The sequence below is a fragment of the Tursiops truncatus genome, chromosome 2 (assembly GCF_011762595.2).
Source record: "Tursiops truncatus isolate mTurTru1 chromosome 2, mTurTru1.mat.Y, whole genome shotgun sequence".
Classification (NCBI taxonomy): Eukaryota; Metazoa; Chordata; class Mammalia; order Artiodactyla; family Delphinidae; genus Tursiops; species Tursiops truncatus.
In genome coordinates, this window is record NC_047035.1 from 119,468,002 (window position 1) to 119,489,843 (window position 21,842).

Here is a 21,842-nt window from a genome sequence, read left to right on the forward strand (position 1 = left end):
ATGACACCCCCACCCGTGTGCACACATACACGTGCACACACGCCACACGCACGTGTAAACACACATGACACACTCATGCGGCACACATACACATGTACACACACACACACCACACACAGAGGCACACCCATGGACACCCATACACCCATTACCTGCTGCACCAGCCCTGCCACCCTCCCAGTGTTCTCTGCAGGCCTCCCTCATGCTGGGCTAACATCACCACAACCTGGCACATGGCACTTAGTCATGAAACCACTTAGAAGGAGGCTAAGGGTAAGTCCACCACACAAATACTCAGCATCCTTAAAGATAACCAGACTTGCTTCCTGGGTCTTAAGTTACATGGAATTCAGCTCAACAGAGCTGCCCTCCTCTGGAATGAAATGCTACACGGGAGACGGCCTTTGTTTTTATGCATTTATATACATATATATATATATATATATATATATATATATATATATTTTTTTTTTTTTTTTTTTTTTTTTTTTTTTTTTTTTTGCGGTACACGGGCCTCTCACTGTTGTGGCCCTCTCCCGTTGCGGAGCACAGGCTCTGGACGCACAGGCTCAGAGGCCATGGCTCACGGGCCCAGCCGCTCTGCAGCATGTGGGATCTTCCCGGACCGGGGCATGAACCCATGCCCCCTGCATCAGCAGACGGACTCTCAACCACTGCACCACCAGGGAAGTCCACATTTATATTTTTAAAGTGAGAAGCAATCCACTCGGCTTCCTCCACTGAGGCTTGTATTTTAAGATAGGTCACCTTTATTAAAGTTACTCTGGGAGACAGGAGAAGATGGCGGAGGAGTAGGACGCGGAGATCACCTTCCTCCCCACAAATACATCAGAAATACGTCTACACGTGGAACTGCTCCTATAGAACACCCACTGGACGCTGGCAGAAGACCTCAGACCTCCCAAAAGGCAAGAAACTCCCCACGTACCTGGGTAGGGCAAAAGAAAAAAACAGAGACAAAAGAATAGGGATGGAACCTGCACCAGTGGGAGGGAGCTGTGAAGGAGGAAAGGTTGCCACACACTACGAAGCCCCTTCGTGGGCGGAGACTGCGGGTGGCAGAGGGGCGAAGCGTCAGAGTCATGGAGGAGAGCACAGCAACAGGGGTGCGGAGCGCAAAGCGGAAAGATTCCCGCACAGAGGATCGGTGCCGACCAGCACTCACCAGCCCGAGAGGCTTGTCTGCTCACCCACCGGGGCGGGTGGGGGCTGGGAACTAAGGCTCTGGCTTCGGAGGTCAGATCCCAGGGAGAGGACTGGGGTTGGCTGCGTGAACACAGCCTGAAGGCGGCTAGTGGGCCACGGCTAGCCGGGAGGGAGTCCGGGAAAAGTCTGGAGCTGCCGAAGAGACAAGAGACTCTTTCTTCCCTCTTTGTTTCCTGGTGCGCGAGGAGAGGGGATTAAGAGCGCCGCTTAAAGGAGCTCCAGAGACGGGCACGAGCCGCGGCTATCAGCATGGACCCAGCATGAGATGCTAAGGCTGCTGCTGCCGCCACCTAGAAGCCTGTGTGCAAGCACAGGTCACTATCCACACCTCCCCTCCCGGGAGCCTGTGCAGCCCACCACTGCCAGGGTCCCGTGATCCAGGGACAACTTCCCCGGGAGAACGCACAGCGCGCCTCAGACTGGTGCAACGTCATGCTGGCCTCTGCTGCCACAGGCTCGCCCGGCTCTGTACCCCTCCCTCCCCATGGCCTGAGTGAGCCAGAGCCCCCGAATTAGCGGCTCCTTTAACCCCGTCCTGTCTGAGCGAAGAACAGATGCCCTCAGGCGACCTACATGCAGAGGCGGGGCCAAATCCAAAGTTGAACCCCAGGAGCTGTGTGAACAAAGAAGAGAAAAGGAAATTTCTCCCAGCAGCCTCAGAAGCAGCGGATTAAAGCTCCACGATCAACTTGATGTACCCTGCATCTGTGGAATACATGAATAGACAACGAATCATCCCAAATTGAGGAGGTGGACTTTGGGAGCAAGATTTATGATTTTTTCCCCTTTTCCTCTTTTTGTGAGTGTGTATGTGTATGCTTCTGTGTGAGATTTTGTCTGTATAGCTTTGCTTTCACCATTTGTCCTAGGGCTCTGCCCGTCCATTTTTTTTTTCCACTTAAAATTTTTTTTCTTAATAATTATTTTATATTTTAATAACTTATCTTACTTTATTTTATTCTTTCTTTTCTTTCTTTCTTTCTTTCTTTCTTTCTTTCTTTCTTTCTTTCTTTCTTTCTTTCTTTCTTTTCTTTCATTCTTTCTTACTTTTTCTCCTTTTTATTCTGAGCCGTGTGGAGGACAGTCTCTTGGTGCTCCATCCAGGAGTCAGTGCTGTGCCTCTCGGGTCCAGCCAGGAGTCAGTGCTGTGCCTCTGAGGTGGGAGAGCCAACTTCAGGAAACTGGTCCACAAGAGACCTCCCAGCTCCATGTAATATCAAACAGTGAAAATCTCCCTGAGATCTCCATGTCAACACCACCACCCAGCTTCACTCAACGACCAAAAGCTACAGTGCTGGACACCCTATGCCAAACAACTAGCAAGACAGGAACACAGCCCCATCCATTAGCAGAGAGGCTGCCTAAAATCATAATAAGGCCACAGACACCCCAAAACACAGCACCAGACGTGGACCTGCCCACCAGAAGGACAAGATCCAGCCTCATACACCAGAAAACAGGCACTAGGCCCCTCCACCAGGAAACCTACACACCCCAATGAACCAACCTTAGCCACTGAGGACAGACACCAAAAACAACGGGAACTACGAACGTGCAGCCTGCGAACAGGAGACCCCAAACACAGTAAGATAAGCAAAATGAAAAGACAGAAAAACACACAGCAGATTAAGGAGCAATGTAAAAACACACCAGACCTAACAAATGAAGAGGAAATAGGCAATCTACCTGAAAAAGAATTCAGAATAATGATAGTAAAGATGATACAAAATCTTGGAAATAGAATAGACAAAATGCAAGAAACATTTAACAAGGACCTAGAAGAACTAAAGAGGAAACAAGCAATGATGAACAACACAATAAATGAAACTAAAAGTACTCTAGAAGGGATCAATAGCACAATAACTGGGGCAGAAGAACGGATAAGTGACCTGGAAGATAAAATAGTGGAAATAACTACTGCAGAGCAGAATAAAGATATAAGAATGAAAAGAACTGAGGACAGTCTCAGAGACCTCTGGGACAACATTAAACGCACCAACATTCGAATTATAGGGATCCCAGAAGAAGAAGAGAAAAAGAAAGGGACTGAGAAAATATTTGAAGAGATTATAGTTGAAAAGTTCCCTAATATGGGAAAGGAAATTGTCATTCAAGTCCAGGAAGCACAGAGAGTCCCATACAGGGTAAATCCAAGGAGAAATACGCCAAGACACATATTAATCAAACTGTCAAAAATTAAATAAAAAGAAAACATATTAAAAGCAGCAAGGGAAAAACAACAAATAACACACAAGGGAATCCCATTAGGTTAACAGCTGATCTTTCAGCAGAAACTCTGCAAGCCAGAAGGGAGTAGCAGGTCATATTTAAAGTGATGAAGGAGAAAACCCTACAACCAAGATTACTCTGCCCAGCAAGGATCTCATTCAGATTTGATGGAGAAATTAAAACCTTTACAGACAAGCAAAAGCTGAGAGAGTTCAGCACCACCAAACCAGCTTTACAACAAATGCTAAAGGAACTTCTCTAGGCAAAAAAGACAAGAGAAGGAAAAGGCCTACAATAACAAACCCAAAACAATTAAGAAAATGCAAATAGGAACATACATATTGATGATTACCTTAAATGTAAATGGATTAAATGCTCCCACCAAAGGACACAGACTGGCTGAATGGATACAAAAACAAGACCCGTATATATGCTGTCTACAAGAGACCCACTTCAGACCTAGGGACACATACAGAATGAAAGTGAGGGGATGGAAAAAGATATTCTATGCAAATGGAAATCAGAAGAAAGCTGGAGTAGCAATTCTCATATCAGACAAAATAGACTTTAAAATAAAGACTATTACAAGAGACAAAGAAGGACCCTACATAATGATCAAGGGATCGATCCAGGAAGAAGATATAACAATTGTAAATATTTATGCACCCAACATAGGAGCACCTCAATACATAAGGCAAATGCTAAAAGCCATAAAAGGGGAAATTGACAGTAACACAATCATAGTAGGGGACTTTAACACCCCGCTTTCACCAATGGACAGATCATCCAAAATGACAATAATTAAGGAAACACAAGCTTTAAATGATACATTAAACAAGATGGACTTGATTGATATTTATAGGTCATTCCATCCAAAAACAACAGAATACACACTTTTCTCAAGTGCTCATGGAATATTCTCCAGGATAGATCATATCTTGGGTCACAAATCTAGCCTTAGTAAATTTAAGAAAATTGAAATCGTATCAAGTATCTTTTCCGAACACAACACTATGAGACTAGATATCAATTACAGGAAGAGATCTGTAAAAAATACAAACACACGGAGGCTAATCAATACACTACTTAATAATGAAGTGATCATTGAAGAAATCAAAAAGGAAATCAAAAAATACCTAGAAACAAATGACAATGGAGACATGACGACCCAAAACCTATGGGATGCAGCAAAAGCAGTTCTAAGAGGGAAGTCTATAGCAATACAAACCTACCTTAAGAAACAGGAAACATCTCAAATAAACAACTTAACCTTGCACCTAAAGCAATTAGAGAAAGAAGAACAAAAAAACTCCAAAGTTAGCAGAAGGAAAGAAATCATAAAGATTAGATCAGAAATAAATGAAAAAGAAATGAAGGAAACGATAGCAAAGATCAATAAAACTAAAAGCTGGTTCTTTGAGAAGATAAACAAAATTCATAAACAATTAGCCAGACTCATCAAGAGAAAAAGGGAGAAGACTCAAATCAATACATCTAGAAATGAAAAAGGAGAAGTTGCAACTGACACTGCAGAAATACAAAGGATCATGAGAGATTACTACAAGCAACTATATGCCAATAAAATGGACAACCTGGAAGAAATGGACAAATTCTTAGAAATGCACAACCTGCGGAGACTGAATCAGGAAGAAACAGAAAATATGAACAGACCAGTCACAAGCACTGAAATTGAAACGGTGATTAAAAATCTTCCAGAAGACGAAAGCCCATGACCAGATGGCTTCACAGGCAAATTCTATCAAACACTTAGAGAAGCGCTAACACCAAACCTTCTCAAACTCTTCCAAAATATAGCAGACGGAGGAACACTCCCAAACTCATTCTATGAGGCCACCATCACCCTGATATCAAAACCAGATTAAGATGTCACAAAGAAAGAAAACTACAGGCCAATATCACTGATAAACATAGATGCAAAAATCCTCAACAAAATACTAGCAAACAGAATCCAACAGCACATTAAAAGGATCATACACCATGATCAAGTGGGGTTTATTCCAGGAATGCAAGGATTCTTCAATATATGCAAATCAATCAAAGAGATACACCATATTAACAAATTGAAGGAGAAAAACCATATGATCATCTCAATAGATGCAGAGAAAGCTTTCAACAAAATTCAACACCAATTTATGATAAAAACCCTCCAGAAAGTAGGCATAGAGGGAACTTTCCTCAAGATAATAAAAGCCATATATGACAAACCCACAGCCAACATCGTCCTCAATGGTGAAAAACTGAAACCATTCCCACTAAGATCAGGAACAAGACAAGGTTGCCCACTCTCACCACTCTTATTCAACATAGTTTTGGAAGTTTTAGCCACAGCAACCAGAGAAGAAAAAGAAATAAAAGGAATCCAAATCGGAAAAGAAGAAGTAAAGCTGTCACTGTTTGCAGATGATATGATACTATACACAGAGAATCCTAAAGATGCTACCAGAAAACTACCAGATCTAATCAATGAATTTGGTAAAGTAGCAGGATACAAAATTAATGCACAGAAATCTCTGGCATTCTTATCCACTAGTGATGAAAAATCTGAAAGTGAAATTAAGAAAACACTCCCATTTACCACTGCAACAAAAAGAATAAAATAGCAAGGAATAAACCTACCTAAGGAGACAAAAGACCTGTACGCAGAAAATTATAAGACACTGATGAAAGAAATTAAAGATGATACAAATAGATGGAGAGATATACCATGTTCTTGGATTGGAAGAATCAACATTGTGAAAATGACTCTACTACCCAAAGCAATCTACAGATTCAATGCAATCCCTATCAAACTACCACTGGCATTTTCCACAGAACTAGAACAAAAAATTTCACAATTTATATGGAAACACAAAAGATCCCGAATAGCCAAAGCAATCTTGAGAATTCAAAATGGAGCTGGAGGAATCAGGCTCCCTGACTTCAGACTATACTACAAAGCTACAGTAATCAAGAAAGTATTGTACTGGCACAAAAACAGAAATATAGATCAATGGAACAGGATAGAAAGCCCAGATATAAACCCACGCACATATGGTCACCTTATCTTTGATAAAGGAGGCAAGAATATACAGTGGAGAAAAGATAGGCTCTTCAATAAGTGGTGCTGGGAAAACTGGACAGGTACCTGTAAAAGAATGAAATTAGAACACTCCCTAACACCATACACAAAAATAAGCTCAAAATGGATTAAAGACCTAAATGTAAAGCCAGACACTATCAAAGTCTTAGAGGAAAACATAGGCAGAACACTCTATGACATAAATCACAGCAAGATCCCTTTTGACCCACCTCCTAGAGAAATGGAAATAAAAACAAAAATAAACAAATGGGACCTAATGAAACTTCAAAGCTTTTACACAGCAAAGGAAACCATAAACAAGACCAAAAGACAACCCTCAGAATGGGAGAAAATATTTGCAAGTGAAGCAACTGACAAAGGATTAATCTCCAAAATTTACAAGCAGCTCATGCAGCTCAATAACAAAAAAACAAACAACCCAATCCAAAAATGGGCAGAAGACTTAAATAGACATTTCTCCAAAGAAAATATACAGATTGTCAACAAACACATGAAAGAATGCTGAACATCATTAATCATTAGAGAAATGCAAATCAAAACTATAATGAGATATCATCTCACACTGGTCAGAATGGCCATCATCAAAAAATCTAGAAACAATAAATGCTGAAGAGGGTGTGGAGAAAAGGGAACCCTCTTGCACTGCTGGTGGGAATGTAAATTGATACAGCCACAATGGAGAACAGTACGGAGGTTCCTTAAAAAACTATAAATAGAAGTACCATACGACCCAGCAATCCCACTACTGGGTATATACCCTGAGAAAACCATAATTCAAAAAGAGTCATGTACCAAAATGTTCACTGCAGCTCTATTTACAATAGCCAGGACATGGAAGTAACCTAAGTGTCCATCAACAGATGAATGGATAAAGAAGATGTGGCACATATATACAATGGAATATTACTCAGCCATGAAAAGAAACAAAATTGAGTTATTTGTAGTAAGGTAGATGGACCTAGAGTCTGTCATACAGAGTGAAGGAAGTCAGAAAGAGAAAAACAAATACCGTATGCTAACACATATATATGGAATCTAAGAAGAAAAAAAAAGGTCATGAAGAACCTAGGGGTAAGATGGGAATAAAGACACAGACCTACTAGAGAATGGACTTGTGGATATGGGGAGGGGGAAGGGTATGGTGTGACAAAGCGAGAGAGAGGCATGGACATATATACACTACCAAACGTAAGGTAGATAGCTAGTGGGAAGCAGCTGCATAGCACAGGGAGATCAGCTCGGTGCTTTGTGACCACCTGGAGTGGTGGGATAGGGAATGTGGGAGGGAGGGAGACGCAAGAGGGAAGAGATATGGGAACATATGTATATGTATAACTGATTCACTTTGTTATAAAGCAGAAACTAACACACCATTGTAAAGCCATTATACTCCAATAAAGAGGTTAAAAAAATTACTCTGATAAACACATCCCACGTGAAGATTCCCAGGACACAAATATTAAGCCATTACATGCTTCTCTGCCTGGATTTTCTGTTGTCATGGCAATCTCAAAAAATGATGGTCTTATTCTTCACAGTACATCTCAGAGACAGTGTCTGTCTATCAAACGGATAGTTTTGATTCACCTTCAATTTCATTCTGAGATGAATTCAAGGTGTTTAAGTATGTTGTATTTTGAAGAAGGACGAGAAGAAACAGCAGACCAAAGAGGCCATGTGGTAGAGGATCCGCAGAGCACGTGGGCCAGCCGCTTGTCCTGTGCCTGGTCCAGTTCCCCCAGCGCGGGATCAGAGGAGATCCCCTGCCCCTCTCCCCCTCACAAGCCTTGCTAAGGTCACATCTCTTGCCTTCTGGAATCTGGGAAAGTAGGAACTGCCCCATCCTTCGGGACCCGATGGGTTGCTCAAACACCTGAGGTGACGTGAACCCGCACTTCTCCCAACAGAGGGAATGTGCTGGGCGGGGTCATCCATACGCCTTCTTGGCTTATCAATCAGCACCTATTGCCAATTGATGAGGACCTTGGAAACGTTGTGACTCACAGTGCAATATGATGCTATTAAGCCGTTCCAAATATTAAATATTTGGAGTCTTCACATGAAGACTTCACATGAAGGGAAAAATCTTTTTGAACTAAAAGTAAATTATGTTAAAGATCATATAACAAGAGACATACACTCCTAATTCTAACTCCTCCCAACTACCACGTCCATGAATGCATACATGTAATCACACACACACAGACACACACACAGACACACTCACAAACTGATTCTTTAAACATGAACGCAGCAATCCTTCCTTTGGAAGTATAAATAAAATAAATAAAACAGGAATTACCATGTTCAAAGTTATGCCCCAGAGAAATACAGAGAGCTTTTAAAAAAATAGTGAGGGAATTAGAGAATTTCCCATCCCTTGACAAAGCCAACTCAAACATCTATGATTTCGTGTAGCAGAGGGAACTATACTCAGTATCCTGTGATGAACGATAATGGAAAAGAATATAAAAAAGATGTATACATATGTGTAGCTGAATCACTCTGCTGTATAGCAGAAATTAACACATTATAAATCAACTCTACTTCAATTAAAAAAATAAATTAAAAAAAACCCCAAACAAAGAATCAAACAAAAAAAAACACCATCTATGATTTAGGCCAGGGGATGTGTCTTAACTCTGTTTTCTTATTTTCTGTATTCTTGAGGCTCTGGCATCCAGGGCCTCCGTGAATGGGGAGAGGATTTCCCTACAGAAGTAGCCAGTTCTTAGAGATACCAAAGGACTCACGCAGGAGCACATCTTTCCTATGCAAACCAACCAACTCAGAGCCCATACTCTGGATCACCTTCTTTATCTGGTTCTTACACCAGCAAGCCATGTTCCTGCCCTAATTACCCCAGGCCCAGGTGCCAGACAATGAGAGATGGCCCCTATGCCCCAGAGAGCTGCAGAAATTACTCAAACTGGCCAGTCCTAAGTCTGTTTACCCTGCCTTATCTTTCCCACAGAAACACAATACAGGCTCCTACCCTTGTTTTCCTCTGTCCCCTTGGCCTCCTGATCAACCCTGGTGCTTCCCCGTGTGTCCCTTCAGGGTGTGCCATGCCTCCTGTTTCTAGGGAACTGTGAGTATAAGAATCTCTTCCCCTAAGATAGCCATGTCCATGTCTGTGTGTCTCACTATACCTGAGTAAAACAAATCCTGGGTATATTTTAAAGCAGGTAGACAAAACTTTTCTAAAAGGGACAGATATAAATATTTTAGGCTTTATGGGCCATACAAGTCGCAGTCACAACTACTCAACTCTGTCTTTGTAGTAGTAAAGCAGCCATAGACAGTGAATAAATAATAAATAAATAAAGCAGACATAGACAGCCATAGACAGCAAATAAATAAATAAAGTTTTATGGGTTCCAATAAAACTTTATTAAAAAAAACAGGCAGTGGCCAGATTTGGTTCATGAATCATTGTTGCTGATTTAGAATTTAGAATATGGAGGACTGTATTTTCCATTTTAGGGCACTGTGATTTCAGGAAGAATTCAATTAAAGGATATATAGATCTAATGCAGAAATTACAATTTCTATTTTATTAAAAATACATATGTTCACAAGGCTCAGTTAATGAAATTATCTTATGATAGACTTCTTCTTTTTTTCCCCTTAAATAATATCTGATAAAAATCAGATAGCAGCAGGTATCAGTATAAGGCCCTGATTCTGGAATCTGTGTGAAAACAGAGAGAAGGATCCTTCTAGCCCCTTTCCTGGGAGGGTGAGATAATGGTTTAGATTGTTTGCCACTCGAGAAGGGCAGGAACTGCCAAGTTGTCAGCTCTCTGGATTTCCACTGCATGAGAGATGTCAGGAGGCGGTCCTGTGTGGTTCTGAAGGAACACACAGTCACAGAAGGCCTGGGGGAAAGACTGAACCAAATGGTTAGAAGAGGTGGTTCCACCAGAGTCAGAGCTAAGGGCAGAATGAAGGAGAACTTAAGAACAATACAACAAGATCGACAAGTCAGTGACCACACCTCAGCACCCTCTTCCTAACCCACCCAGGAAGCCCACAGGAGCAGAACAGTGGGAATGGGCTGGGTTCCATGGGTGGGGGCTGAGGGCAGGTGTTCTGGCTGTGCCTTTCCTCTCCCCAGCTAGCCCTTGGTGGCTCACTGCCTGAACCATCACCACCACAGCGTGGGCCAGCCCCACCTTGGCCAAAGCCAGCTGGAAGAGCGTCAGGGCAATGCTCATGCTCAGCTGGGACGGGGCTCCAACCACGATGGGAACAGGTGGGCTGGCCAGGCCTGGAGCCTTCCCTCTTCTCTCCTACACCCCCTGTGAGCTGACAGTTAGAATAGAAGGTGGTAGCCCCTGCAAATGAGCAATTTCTAGAACAGATGAGCTGAGAGGTTCCCTAAGGAATAAAGCCAACTGTGGGGAAGAGAGCCAGTGGAGAACATTTTGAGCCCATATTAAAGCATTCAGAACTCGCCAACTTGAGTGTGCTTCCCCCCATGCTCTCATTCACAGGAAGGCAAACCAGAGCCCATGCCTTTGTCCCTTTCTCCTGATACCATGAGCTAAGATGGCTGGTAACTGCAAGGTGCTGTGTGTTCACAGGGAAAACTCAGGAAACATCTGAGCAGTGCAAACACAGTTACAGAAAGTCCACAAAGTACCCGGGGCTGGAATGCACAGGAGGACATGATTTTAAAGTAAGCCTAGTAGATGGGACTTCCCTGGCAGTCCAATGGTTAAGACTTCACCTTCCAATGCAGGGGGTGCAGGTTCAAGCCCTGGTCAGGGAGCTAAGATCTCACATGCCTTGTGGCCAAAAAACCAAAACATAAGACAGAAGCAATATTGTAACAAATTCAATAAAGACTTTTTAAAAAAATAAAGTAAGCCTAGTAAATATGTTCAAAGAGGGAGAATATGAGAATGTGAAATAGTAATAATAATGAGAAAGGCTAATTTGGAATGAAATAATGTGAATGCTGATTAACAGAATGGATTCATGTGAAGAATAAATTAGGATGTTAGAAGAGCAAGTGAAGGAAATCTCTTAGAAGATGTGAAATTAAGATGCAAGAAGACAATGGAGGAATGGAATGGTTTTAAAGGAAAATAATTTGGACCCAGAATTCTTATTCCACTAAACAAAAATTTAAGTATGTCATGTAAACTCTTCTAGGTACTGACAGCGTTAGGAGACTGATCATGCAAAAATTCTTTTAGAAAATAGTCTTTGAAAAAGTATTCTTTCAGCAAAAGCTAAATGTGAGTAAATAAAGAAGTTGATTGTGGTCTAAGCAAGCAACAGAAAGAACCTAAATATGTTTGAGGGCACATGGAGGCAGGAGGGAGAAGATAAAAACAAAGACACATGTCTTTTTCAGGGTAAAATATAGTTGTTGATAAGTTTTAAAAATTAATAGGGAGAAAACCTAAATATAGGTTTTAATAGAACAGGGTTAAGTATAACATAAGGAGAATGTATAACTTTCAAACCAGTTGAAAAATTTAATTAGCCAGAAAAGATAGAAAAGGAGAAAGATGCATACAAAAAGCATGGTGAATAAAACACACAACATAAAGCAGCACAGATACGACAATAATAAAAATAAAGTAAGTGGATTAAATTCACTGCTTAAAAGACAGACTCGTATTGGATAATAAAATAATACCTGATGATAAATTACTTCCAAGAATCACATTTGATATAAAAGGATGAGGAAAGGTTGAAATAACGGCTGAAAAAATGTTATTCCAAATATGAACCAACAGAAAGGCAGAGTAGAGGCTTAACATCAACTAAAACAGATTTAAAGATAAAAACAGGGACTTCCCTGGTGGTCCAGTGGTATGGAATCCGCCTTCCAATGCAGGGGACACGGGTTCAATCCTTGGTTGGGGAACAAAGATCCCACATGCCGTGGGGCAACTAAGCCCGCGCACCACAACTACTGAGCTCATGAGCCTCAATGAGAGCCCGCATGCCTCAAACTACAGAGCCCACGTGCTCTGGAGCCTGCATGCCACAACTAGAGAAGAGAAAACCCCCATGCCACAACTAGAGAGAAGCCTGCTTGCCACAACGAAGAGCCTGCACGTTGCAATGAAAGATCCCGCATGCCTCAATGAAGATCCAGCATGCTGCAACTAAGACTCAATGCAGCCAAAAATTAAAAAAAAAAAAAAGATAAAAACAATTATGTGGGACAAAGAGACACTCTATATATTGGTAACAAAGCATATTAGAGCCAGATGACCTAACAATTATGGATACATATGCACCTACCAATACAGCCCCAAAGCGTAGTGGAAGGGATGAAGCTAAGAGAAGAAACAGGTCATGAGTATTAAACTTTCTAACTCAAGTGTGGCTTTTCTAGACAACAGAGTAAGCATAGAAGAATAATCCAGGATAGAGATTCCAATGTAGCTTGAATAAGAAGGCTGAGCTAAAAGAAACAGACAACATTGACTCACAACAGTTTGGGAGGGTTGACCTAATGCAATAGGAGAAGTGGAATTCATTGTGTAAATATTAAGAGGAATATTAAATTATTTCAGATCCTATGATTATATATTTAGAAAACCCAAGATATTCTCTGAGAACAAACAATTAGTATTAATACGAGAACTTATGTAATGACTGGATAAAAGATAAATATACAAAAAGTAAGTTGCTTTTCTCTGTGCCTAAACTCTTAACAGAATGTGAATAAATGCAGAGGTATATGCAATGTTCTTGAATGGAAAAACAATATTACAATATGCTAATTATTCCTAAAATAAAATAAAAATCCAATCCAATTCCAATCAGAATTCCAATTTTAAGGTTACTATGGCAGAATAAATATCCAAAAATAGTGAAAAAGTTTTGGAAAAGAACAGCAGTAAAGGAACTTGCCTTTGCAGAAAGTAATACTATATGAAACTACAAGAGTCAAGTGTAACAGGCTGGGTGGGCACACAAACAGACAGAGTCCAGAAACAGAGCCAAATACGTTTTGGGGAAGTTAATGTACAGCAAAGTTGGCATTTTAGTTCAGTGGGAAAGGAATGCTTTATTCAATAAATGTGCTAGAATACCTCATTCTCAATCCAGAGAAGCAAAACTAGATCCTTAGCTATTATTCGTAAAAACTTCAAATTGATTATAAGACCTAAGAACAAAATTTAAAAACAAATATGGCAACATATGCTAGTAACTTGGCACTCCAGGAGAACTTTTAAAGTGAAAAAGGACACTCATTAGCCATGAATGTATAGTAATGTAAACATTCTGTAAGGCAGAATACCCTGTGAAGAGTCATAAGGCAAAAATGCAGTGGGATGTATATATAGACATGAGTATACATATATATGTACACAAAATGTTTTTAGTCTTCATTATAAAGAATGCTACAAATTGATAAGAAAAATGCAAACAAATCAATGGAGAAATGGGCAAAGTATGTGAACAAGCATGTCACAGAGGGGGAAATCCAACTTGGCTAACAAGCAAATGACAAGATGAAAGTTAAAATACACTATTTTTTGCCCTTCGGAGTAGAAAAACAATGTAAAACCATCATGAGAACACCCAGTCCTGGAAGAATGAAGGGAAACACCCAGTTTCACACATGGTGAACAGAAATGTGTTTGGGAACGAAGTCTTGAAGTTATCAAATAAAAAAACACATATGTTGGCACAGCAAATCCACCTTGGAAATGCCAACCTATAGAAATAACAGCACTAGTACATACAAATTACAGGTATAAACTTTATTTTAGCAGTGCCTATAGTGTCAAAAACCACCACCAACAACAAAATCCAAGAAAAAACAGAATCACGATGAGCAGGCATGGTTTAAAAATGATCATATGCTGTGGAATAAAATATTTAGAGAGAATGTTTGTGATTTATTTTTCAATGAAACAAGCACTCTGCCAAGTGCATTATGTGCATTTGACTCTGATGCGTTTGCACTTTGAACAAGCAAAGTAAGAAGGAGCAGAGAAGACAGAACAAGCTGGGGCCACTGGTCAGTCTCCCTGAGGTTTGGGAGGTGTGGAGAAGAAAACTCTTATGTTTCTTTTATAGATCTTTGCATTGTTTCCTTTGTTACAATGAGCTTTTCTCATTTCTGTAATTAAGACATAGAAAACAAAGCACATCGGATGATGAACATCAATCTCGAACAGGTTTGGAGGCTTCTATGCTACTTGAGAAATAATTGCAGGGGGCTTCCCTGGTGGTGCAGTGGTTGAGAATCTGCCTGCTAATGCAGGGGACATGGGTTCGAGCCCTGGTCTGGGAAGATCCCACATGCCGCGGAGCAACTGGGCCCGTGAGCCACAACTACTGAGCCTGCGCGTCTGGAGCCTGTGCTCCGCAACAAGAGAGGCCGCGATAGTGAGAGGCCCGCGCGCCGCGATGAAGAGTGGCCCCCGCTTGCCACAACTAGAGAAAGCCCTCGCACAGAAACGGAGACCCAACACAGCCAAAAATAAAATAAAATAAAATAAATAAATAAATAAGAAGACCCCAAGATCACTATTAAAAAAAGAAGAAAAGAAAAGAAATAATTGCAGGGAGCAGAGATGTTGGATCTGGAAAAACCAGGACTCCAGGAGGAATGTGGGGTCCCAGAAAAGTGGACACACTCTCCAATTTTTCTGAGGCGGGAACGGAAGCTGTAAAGGAGTATGAGGTGTGGTGCCCAGAGAGCGCCATCTGCCTGCAGCTGGGAGGCGATGACCTCGCCCTTCTGTGTACCCCCACCCCAGCCCCCTCGCAAGCCAGGGCGGGTCCCTCAGCTGGTACCTTGGGCGATGTCGTCCTGCCTGGGCGGGCAGGGCCGTTCGGCCGTGTGCGCAGGTGGGGGGTGCTCTCGCTCGGGCTGCTTGGGGCACCTGCCCTCGTTGAACACAGGCGGCAGGTTGGCTGTGTGCACCTGTCGGAGCTGCTCATAGTCACTCAGAGCGGCCGTCAGGTCCCAGTTTTTGCCTGGAGACGAGAAATGACAAGACATTACAATACTGATGCATGAACAATGGTCACATTTTAGGAAAGAATCACGCAAAGAAGGGTCTCTGTTAGCACGTGTTCACTCTTGAACTCCCCACCAGTAGTTCTCATTTTTCTTTTTGTTCTTTTCTGTTTTTGGTTTTTCACTCAATGCTTTTTAGTATACTCACAGAGTTGTGCAACCATCCACACTATACGATCCCAGAACACTTTTCATTACCCTGAAAAGAAACTTTTTTTAAAAATTGAAATATAGTTGATTACAATGCTTCAGGTGTATAGCAAAGAGATTCAGTTATACATACACATACACAGATCTATTCTTTTTCAGATTCTTTTCCATTGTAGGTTATTACAAGATATTGAATATAGTTCCCTGTGCTATACAGTAGGCCTGTGTAGTTTTAGTTCTCAGCTTTTGAAGGAGTAAAATGGCCTGACGCGTACTCTCCAAGAGTAGAATTTCACACCCACGCCTGAGATCCATCCCTCTGAAGTACGTGATGTACCTACAGTAGTACATCATGTAGTATCTAAGGATGCTAGCCTTAGATTCACACACCCTGCAGAACATTCCACGCCTCTGAAAACTAAGTCATAGAGTTTAATTTCCAAGGGGAGCAAAACACTGAGTGCAAAAAAAAAATAAAAAATAAAAAATGGAAAAGAAGTTCCCAGTGGAAAAAAAAAAGGAATGAAAGGAATTCTCATGTTTTCTTTGGGCTTTTGCTCAGTATTTCACCTTTTTCTTGAAGCTTAGCTTGGAGAGGGCAGAGCCTCCAGGGGGCTGTGTGGGAGGCTCGGTGGGAGGCGACCTCAGAGCTCAGGTGCTGAACTGGGTGAGACTCCAGGCGGGACAGCTGTGCCCGTCCCAGGCAGCGCTCAGCAGGGATGGGTGCTGGGGGTTCACAGCATGAGGGGGAGCTCATGGGGGGCTGGACTCAGTGTGGAGGCTCTAATCCCTGACTCTAAGACTTAGTGGACTTCGAACAGAAGGAAGGAGGTGGCACACACCGCATCCGATTCTATTAGGCAAACATGTGCTTCTTAAAGATTTTTTTTTTTGATATGGACCACTTTTTAAAGTTTTTATTGAATTTGTTACAGTTTTGCTTCTGTTTTATGTTTTGGTTTTTTGGCCAGGAGGCACGTGGGATCTTAGCTCCCTGACCAGGGATTGAACCCACACCCCCTGCACTGGAAGGCGAAGTCTTAACCATTGGACCCCCAGGGAAGTCCCAACCATGTGCTTTTTAAAGGCAAAGAATTAAAAGCTTAGCTCTAATTTTAAAGAGCGAAAAAAATCTTATCCTCTCCCGATTAACTTCAAATTGCAGTATTCACTATATTGACTAACAATACGATGAATTATGCGGTATAGACAACAGAATGAGGCTTTGAACGTCTAAAATAATATCTGAACATCTTCCTCTGGTCTTTCTACTTTTTTCTGCTGCAGACTTGATACTATCAATCAGAATGTTTAAATTCTATCACATGGACATGTACAATTTAATCATATTTTTTTCCTCCACAGTCAGCTAACAAAGACACCACTGAAGCATCTTTGCACATCTCAGTGGGGAAGAAAAGGAAACGAAACCATCCGGGTTATTCAACAAAACCCTAGCAGGGTCTGGGGGCACTTTTGTAAGTGGTGACAGGTGGGGACATGGGTGGAGTGCAGCCCCACTACTGTTAGTAGTTGTATCGTGCAACGTGGCGGTGATGAGAAAGTCGTTTTAGGGGAACCAGCTGAAGCAGAAATGCAAGCATGCACTTTCACTCTTACACACGACTAACAATCACAGTGTACACACACTGCCTGTCTAAGTGCTTTCGAGTCTAAGTGCTTGTGTCTATCAAATGGACATCCTCGTTCCAGGGTGCAGTCCAAGAAGGGCAAGACAAGGCCCTGCCTTAGGGACATTATTCCTTAGCAGGGGCAATGACCTGGGTGGGCACCTTGCCCTAAAGTAGGGCCAAGGGTGGCAGGTGCCCCAGGGAGGGCCAAACCTGTGTCCGGGAGGAAAGTCAAGGAGAGGGGAGGTGGAGGAGAGGCACCCGGATTGCGATCCTATCACGAAATGCAAACACGTTAAATATGGGAGTGTGTATTAGCAATGACACCAGCCCCACAAATCCTGGTTGTGAAGGGAAAGAACCTGCATGGAGCACCCAGGTGTAGCCGGGGGTGTCATCGTCCCCGAGCCCCACAAGGAGTAGGCACTGTCCTGGCTCCTCACAAACAGAAAGTGAGGCTTAGAGGATTGCTACACCATAGTGTTTGCATATGAACCCTCCATTCTGGATCTGTCCACCAAGCTGCATCTCCCCTGCAGGGCTGCCATGGACATAAGACCCAGTCCTGAAAGAGCTGTGGCCCCCCAGCTCCTGCTCTCAGGAGCCAGCCCACTGTGCTTCTCCCACCAACTGGAAAGAGCCTGTTCTGCTGTTCCTGTCTGTTCCCAACAGGAGACCCTTTCGGAGCCCCCTGATCCACGTTCCATCACAGGTGATCAGACCCGAGTATGAAGGCAGGACCACAGCGCTCATGCGTAGCTTCTGTGGACCAGAACTCCAGGGTGGGGGTGTGTTCCCACCGTGTGCCTCTGTTAGAGCATCAGCTGGGGCAACGCCGAGAAGCACGTGTCCAGCCATCAGCAAAGGCCGGTCCGCTCTTCTCTCCCACCCGGGGACCTCTCACTCGCTGATTTTTCCCACTTGCTCTTGCCTACACTGTCTTCTCCCATCACTGCCCTGGACTCCTGTTCACTTTGCTACACACCTGCCCGTATCCTTAACCAGCAAGCATCCTGGTTCTAACCTGGGCCGCACCTCTTAGCAAACGGGGATCCAGTGTCAGGTGAGAGCGAAGATGGAGGAGGGGGTGGCACTGTCCACAAAGCCCAGCTCCCAAACGATCCCCAAATGCTCGATTTCAGATTTTAGAGAACTCCTCAAGGATCCAGGACTCCAGGGTCTGTGCACTTGAAAAGGGTCCAAGAGGCCACTGAGAGGGAAGCAAGCAAGACGGAAGGAAGACAGACACACTCATCAGATGTTTAGGGGGTCAGAGCCCCTCGAGATCTGCTTCCTGCTCTGCCCAGTCCCAAAGACTGCAGCTCCGGACAACCAGGAATGCCAGTGGTGACTGACAGATGTGTGGACAGGGGACACCCAAGGGATGAGCTTGACACTGGAGGGTTGTACAGGTTGTATCTAAAAGCACGAAACCTAGAGGAGAGGGACAGGAGTGGGCCCCTGGTGGCCTGGGAGCAGGGTTTGGTGCTCAGAGAGCATACATTTCAAGATCCCCTTTCATCTTCTCCACTGTAAGTCTTGGAGGGTCCCAAAAGGTGTCGCATGGAGGGAGGATGAGGTGGAAGGGCACACAAGCCCACCATGGTGACACCACCACAGTGATGCAACGGGCTAAGGCCAGAAGGAATCCATAGCCAGGTGACTGGGGTGGCCACAGGCTGTGAGCCCTGAAGCCAGCACACTCATTAGAGGGGGGGATCAGTCCAGCAGAGCAGTAAAGAGCTCAGGCTTTGGGCCTGGACCTGCCTCCTGGCTACTTCTGTGACAGTGAATACAGAATACCACCACGTGAAACCTTGGGTTACATTTCTGAACAATTGGGATAATAAAATCCACCTGATGAAAATTCCTAGGAGGAGTAAGTGAGGTGAGGAGACTACATTTGTAAAGTTCTTAGCACACGGAAAGCAATTAGTGTTACAACCATTTATGGTAAGTTTTCACTTATGCCTAACTTCTGTCACTTATGGTTGAGATCCAGCTGGTAAGTGACAGAAGTGAGATTCAAATCCAGGTCTGTCTTGATCAAAACCTAAGCTTTTGGGGCTACAGTTCCTTTGAACCTGACCTTGTTTTGGGAGTCACGGCTCCTGGCTGCTGACCACCCTTGAAACCTCCCTCTCCCGTGGCCGCCCATCATGACTCCATAACAGGACTTGCCCTACTTCCCAGATCCCTCCATCCCCACCTTGCCACTGTTTTCACCTGCTGGGTCCTTGCTCTGTTCCCCACAGACTCACCTGTACTATGTGAAATTCTCATTCAGGTGTCACTTGTGCCATCTCCCAAACACCGGCAAGCCACCAGGCTGCTGGGAGGACACCAGAAGGCCTCTCTCCAACACGACATCTTAACAGACCCCTTTACTATGACTCTAAACACTCCATGTCCCCTTTTCTGGCTGCTTTGCCTTTCCCTGTCCTTAAAGCACATGGATTCCCTCCACTTTTCTTCTTGTTTTTCTTTTCTTCTCTTAATTTATAATATATTCTCTTTTGAAGATTAAGTCCATCTCTATGGGAATAATCATAAATCTAGTTACAGTTTGTATCCTAAGCTTCAAGGCCAAATGTTCAAAGATGGCAGATACTAGTCAACTATCCAATCTCTATTCCTGTCTGATTCTATATGCACAGAATCCTAATTTATTTGCAAGAGCAATTTGCACAGTTAGAAATATTCATTTTTCTCCTGCAGCCAACCTGAGGGTTTCCAGTGATGTTCCAACAGTATTTCTCCAAGGAGAGTATTTCTGGTAGGACAGTATCACTGTCTGGAAGACCTCAAGGAGATGGAGACAGTTGCCTGATAAATGTTTCCTTCCGGGTGCTGCCTCAGTTTTTTATTGTCACATAGAGCAGGTGACTGGGGTACCAGCAGGTACAGGTTTTACCCTCTAGCACAGTTTACTGGTGATGTGCTTGTGCTTTAAACTTTTAATTCATTTTATTTTTTATTGTCTTAAGAGGAACATCAAGCAGGGTCTGATCTCAGGTTAAACGGCTTATTTTGTTTTGTCTCTAAAGCTTCACATCCATTAAGGAAAATGATGAAGCAGAGATATATGAGCCCACAGGAAGATGTGAAACAGGAACTGACTAAACTCAGGGAAAAAAGAAAAGAGTTAATTTCAGAGAGGAAGTCCAGTTATAAGGGACCAGACAGAAAACAAGTACAGATAGCATAGTAAGGACCATAAAAATGAAAATTAGTAAAGTGAGCAAAATGAAATAGAAATAAGGTAACAAAGGGTTACAGGGAAATGGTAGATAGAGATTATAGGTGAAGGAAATGCCACGTACACATCACTGGAGCCCAAAGTAAGAAATCTAAAACAATGGAAAAGAAAAAATAATTTAAAAACTATGATTAAAAGAGAAAACTTTTTTTTTTTTTACCACATGGAGGTACTTTATTATTTCCTTATAATCAGGCAATCTCAACAAAATGGTATGCTAATTAAATTTGTAAAATGCTGCGGTAATAAAGTTTCATGAAATTTTAAGACAAGGAAGAGCATTTGTCACATGAAACCACATCACATTGGACAGGCACTGTGGTTCACATTCTGGGTACTTGTGATTCCCTCTTTTGCTGATTCTCAAAAAGAGAAATTAAAAAAATACATGGTACCATGCGTATATATTCTACTTTATCTCATCATTTCAGAAAAACTTATTTGCACACAAATGTAAATACTAAAACAATTTAAAACATATAGTCTTCTCAATATCCTTTCATTAATTAAGAAGAAACAAAAATGGATAGCCATCATAGAGTGATCTTGGGTATCCAATCAGGGAAAAGTGGAGGAAAATCAGGAGCAGAGGAGATGGTAGTTTTTGGAGAGAAATCTAAGACCAGCAATCACAGATTGAGCCTTTCAAAAGAGAGAACTTCTGACATAAATACTTGATCCTACACACTGAAAGGGCACATTGTATATAAGGAAACTGTCCTAGTATAATCAATACAATGATATAGCCTTATAATATTATTATGTTTTAAAGATAAAGAGAATTATTTGAATATTTCAACAAAAAGGAAAAACAATCAGGCTGGTAACATACTTCTTGGCAGCCAAATTCAATGTCTGAAGATAATGGGCCACATTTACAAGATACTGAAAGAAGTAAAGAAGTGCGAGCTAAGAATGTTTATACCCATATAGGCCATTCCTTCATGGATAAAGGCTACAGACAAATCATTTAAAACACGTCTGAGTTCAGGAAATATTAGTCAAATGGATCTTTCTTCAGAAAACTACTAGAAGATGAGTTCCAGCCAATCAAGAATGAATGGAGGTTTGGCAAAGGGAAATTGAGGTAGTACTAAATGTATTTAACTGTACACCTAAGTAAAAGCAAAGGTACAGATACAAATGACAGAGAAGAACATTCTGCCAAAACAAAAATGGTAGAAAGAGGCTTCCCTGGTGGCGCAGTGGTCGAGAGTCCGCCTGCCAATACAGGGG

The 21,842-nt window shown here is 42.4% G+C and overlaps 1 protein-coding gene across 1 annotated transcript in view; it reads right to left on the bottom strand.

Annotated features, from left to right (window-relative positions):
- The window catches only part of LOC101324019 (OTU domain-containing protein 7A), a 105,492-nt gene extending 89,868 nt beyond the window's left edge, over positions 1-15,624 (bottom strand). The window contains exon 1 of the mRNA XM_073801326.1: positions 15,341-15,624. Within this exon, the coding sequence (XP_073657427.1) occupies positions 15,341-15,548 (208 nt within the window). The 5' untranslated portion in view covers positions 15,549-15,624. The remainder of the gene's footprint in view (positions 1-15,340) is intronic.
- Positions 15,625-21,842: the final 6,218 nt, after the last annotated feature.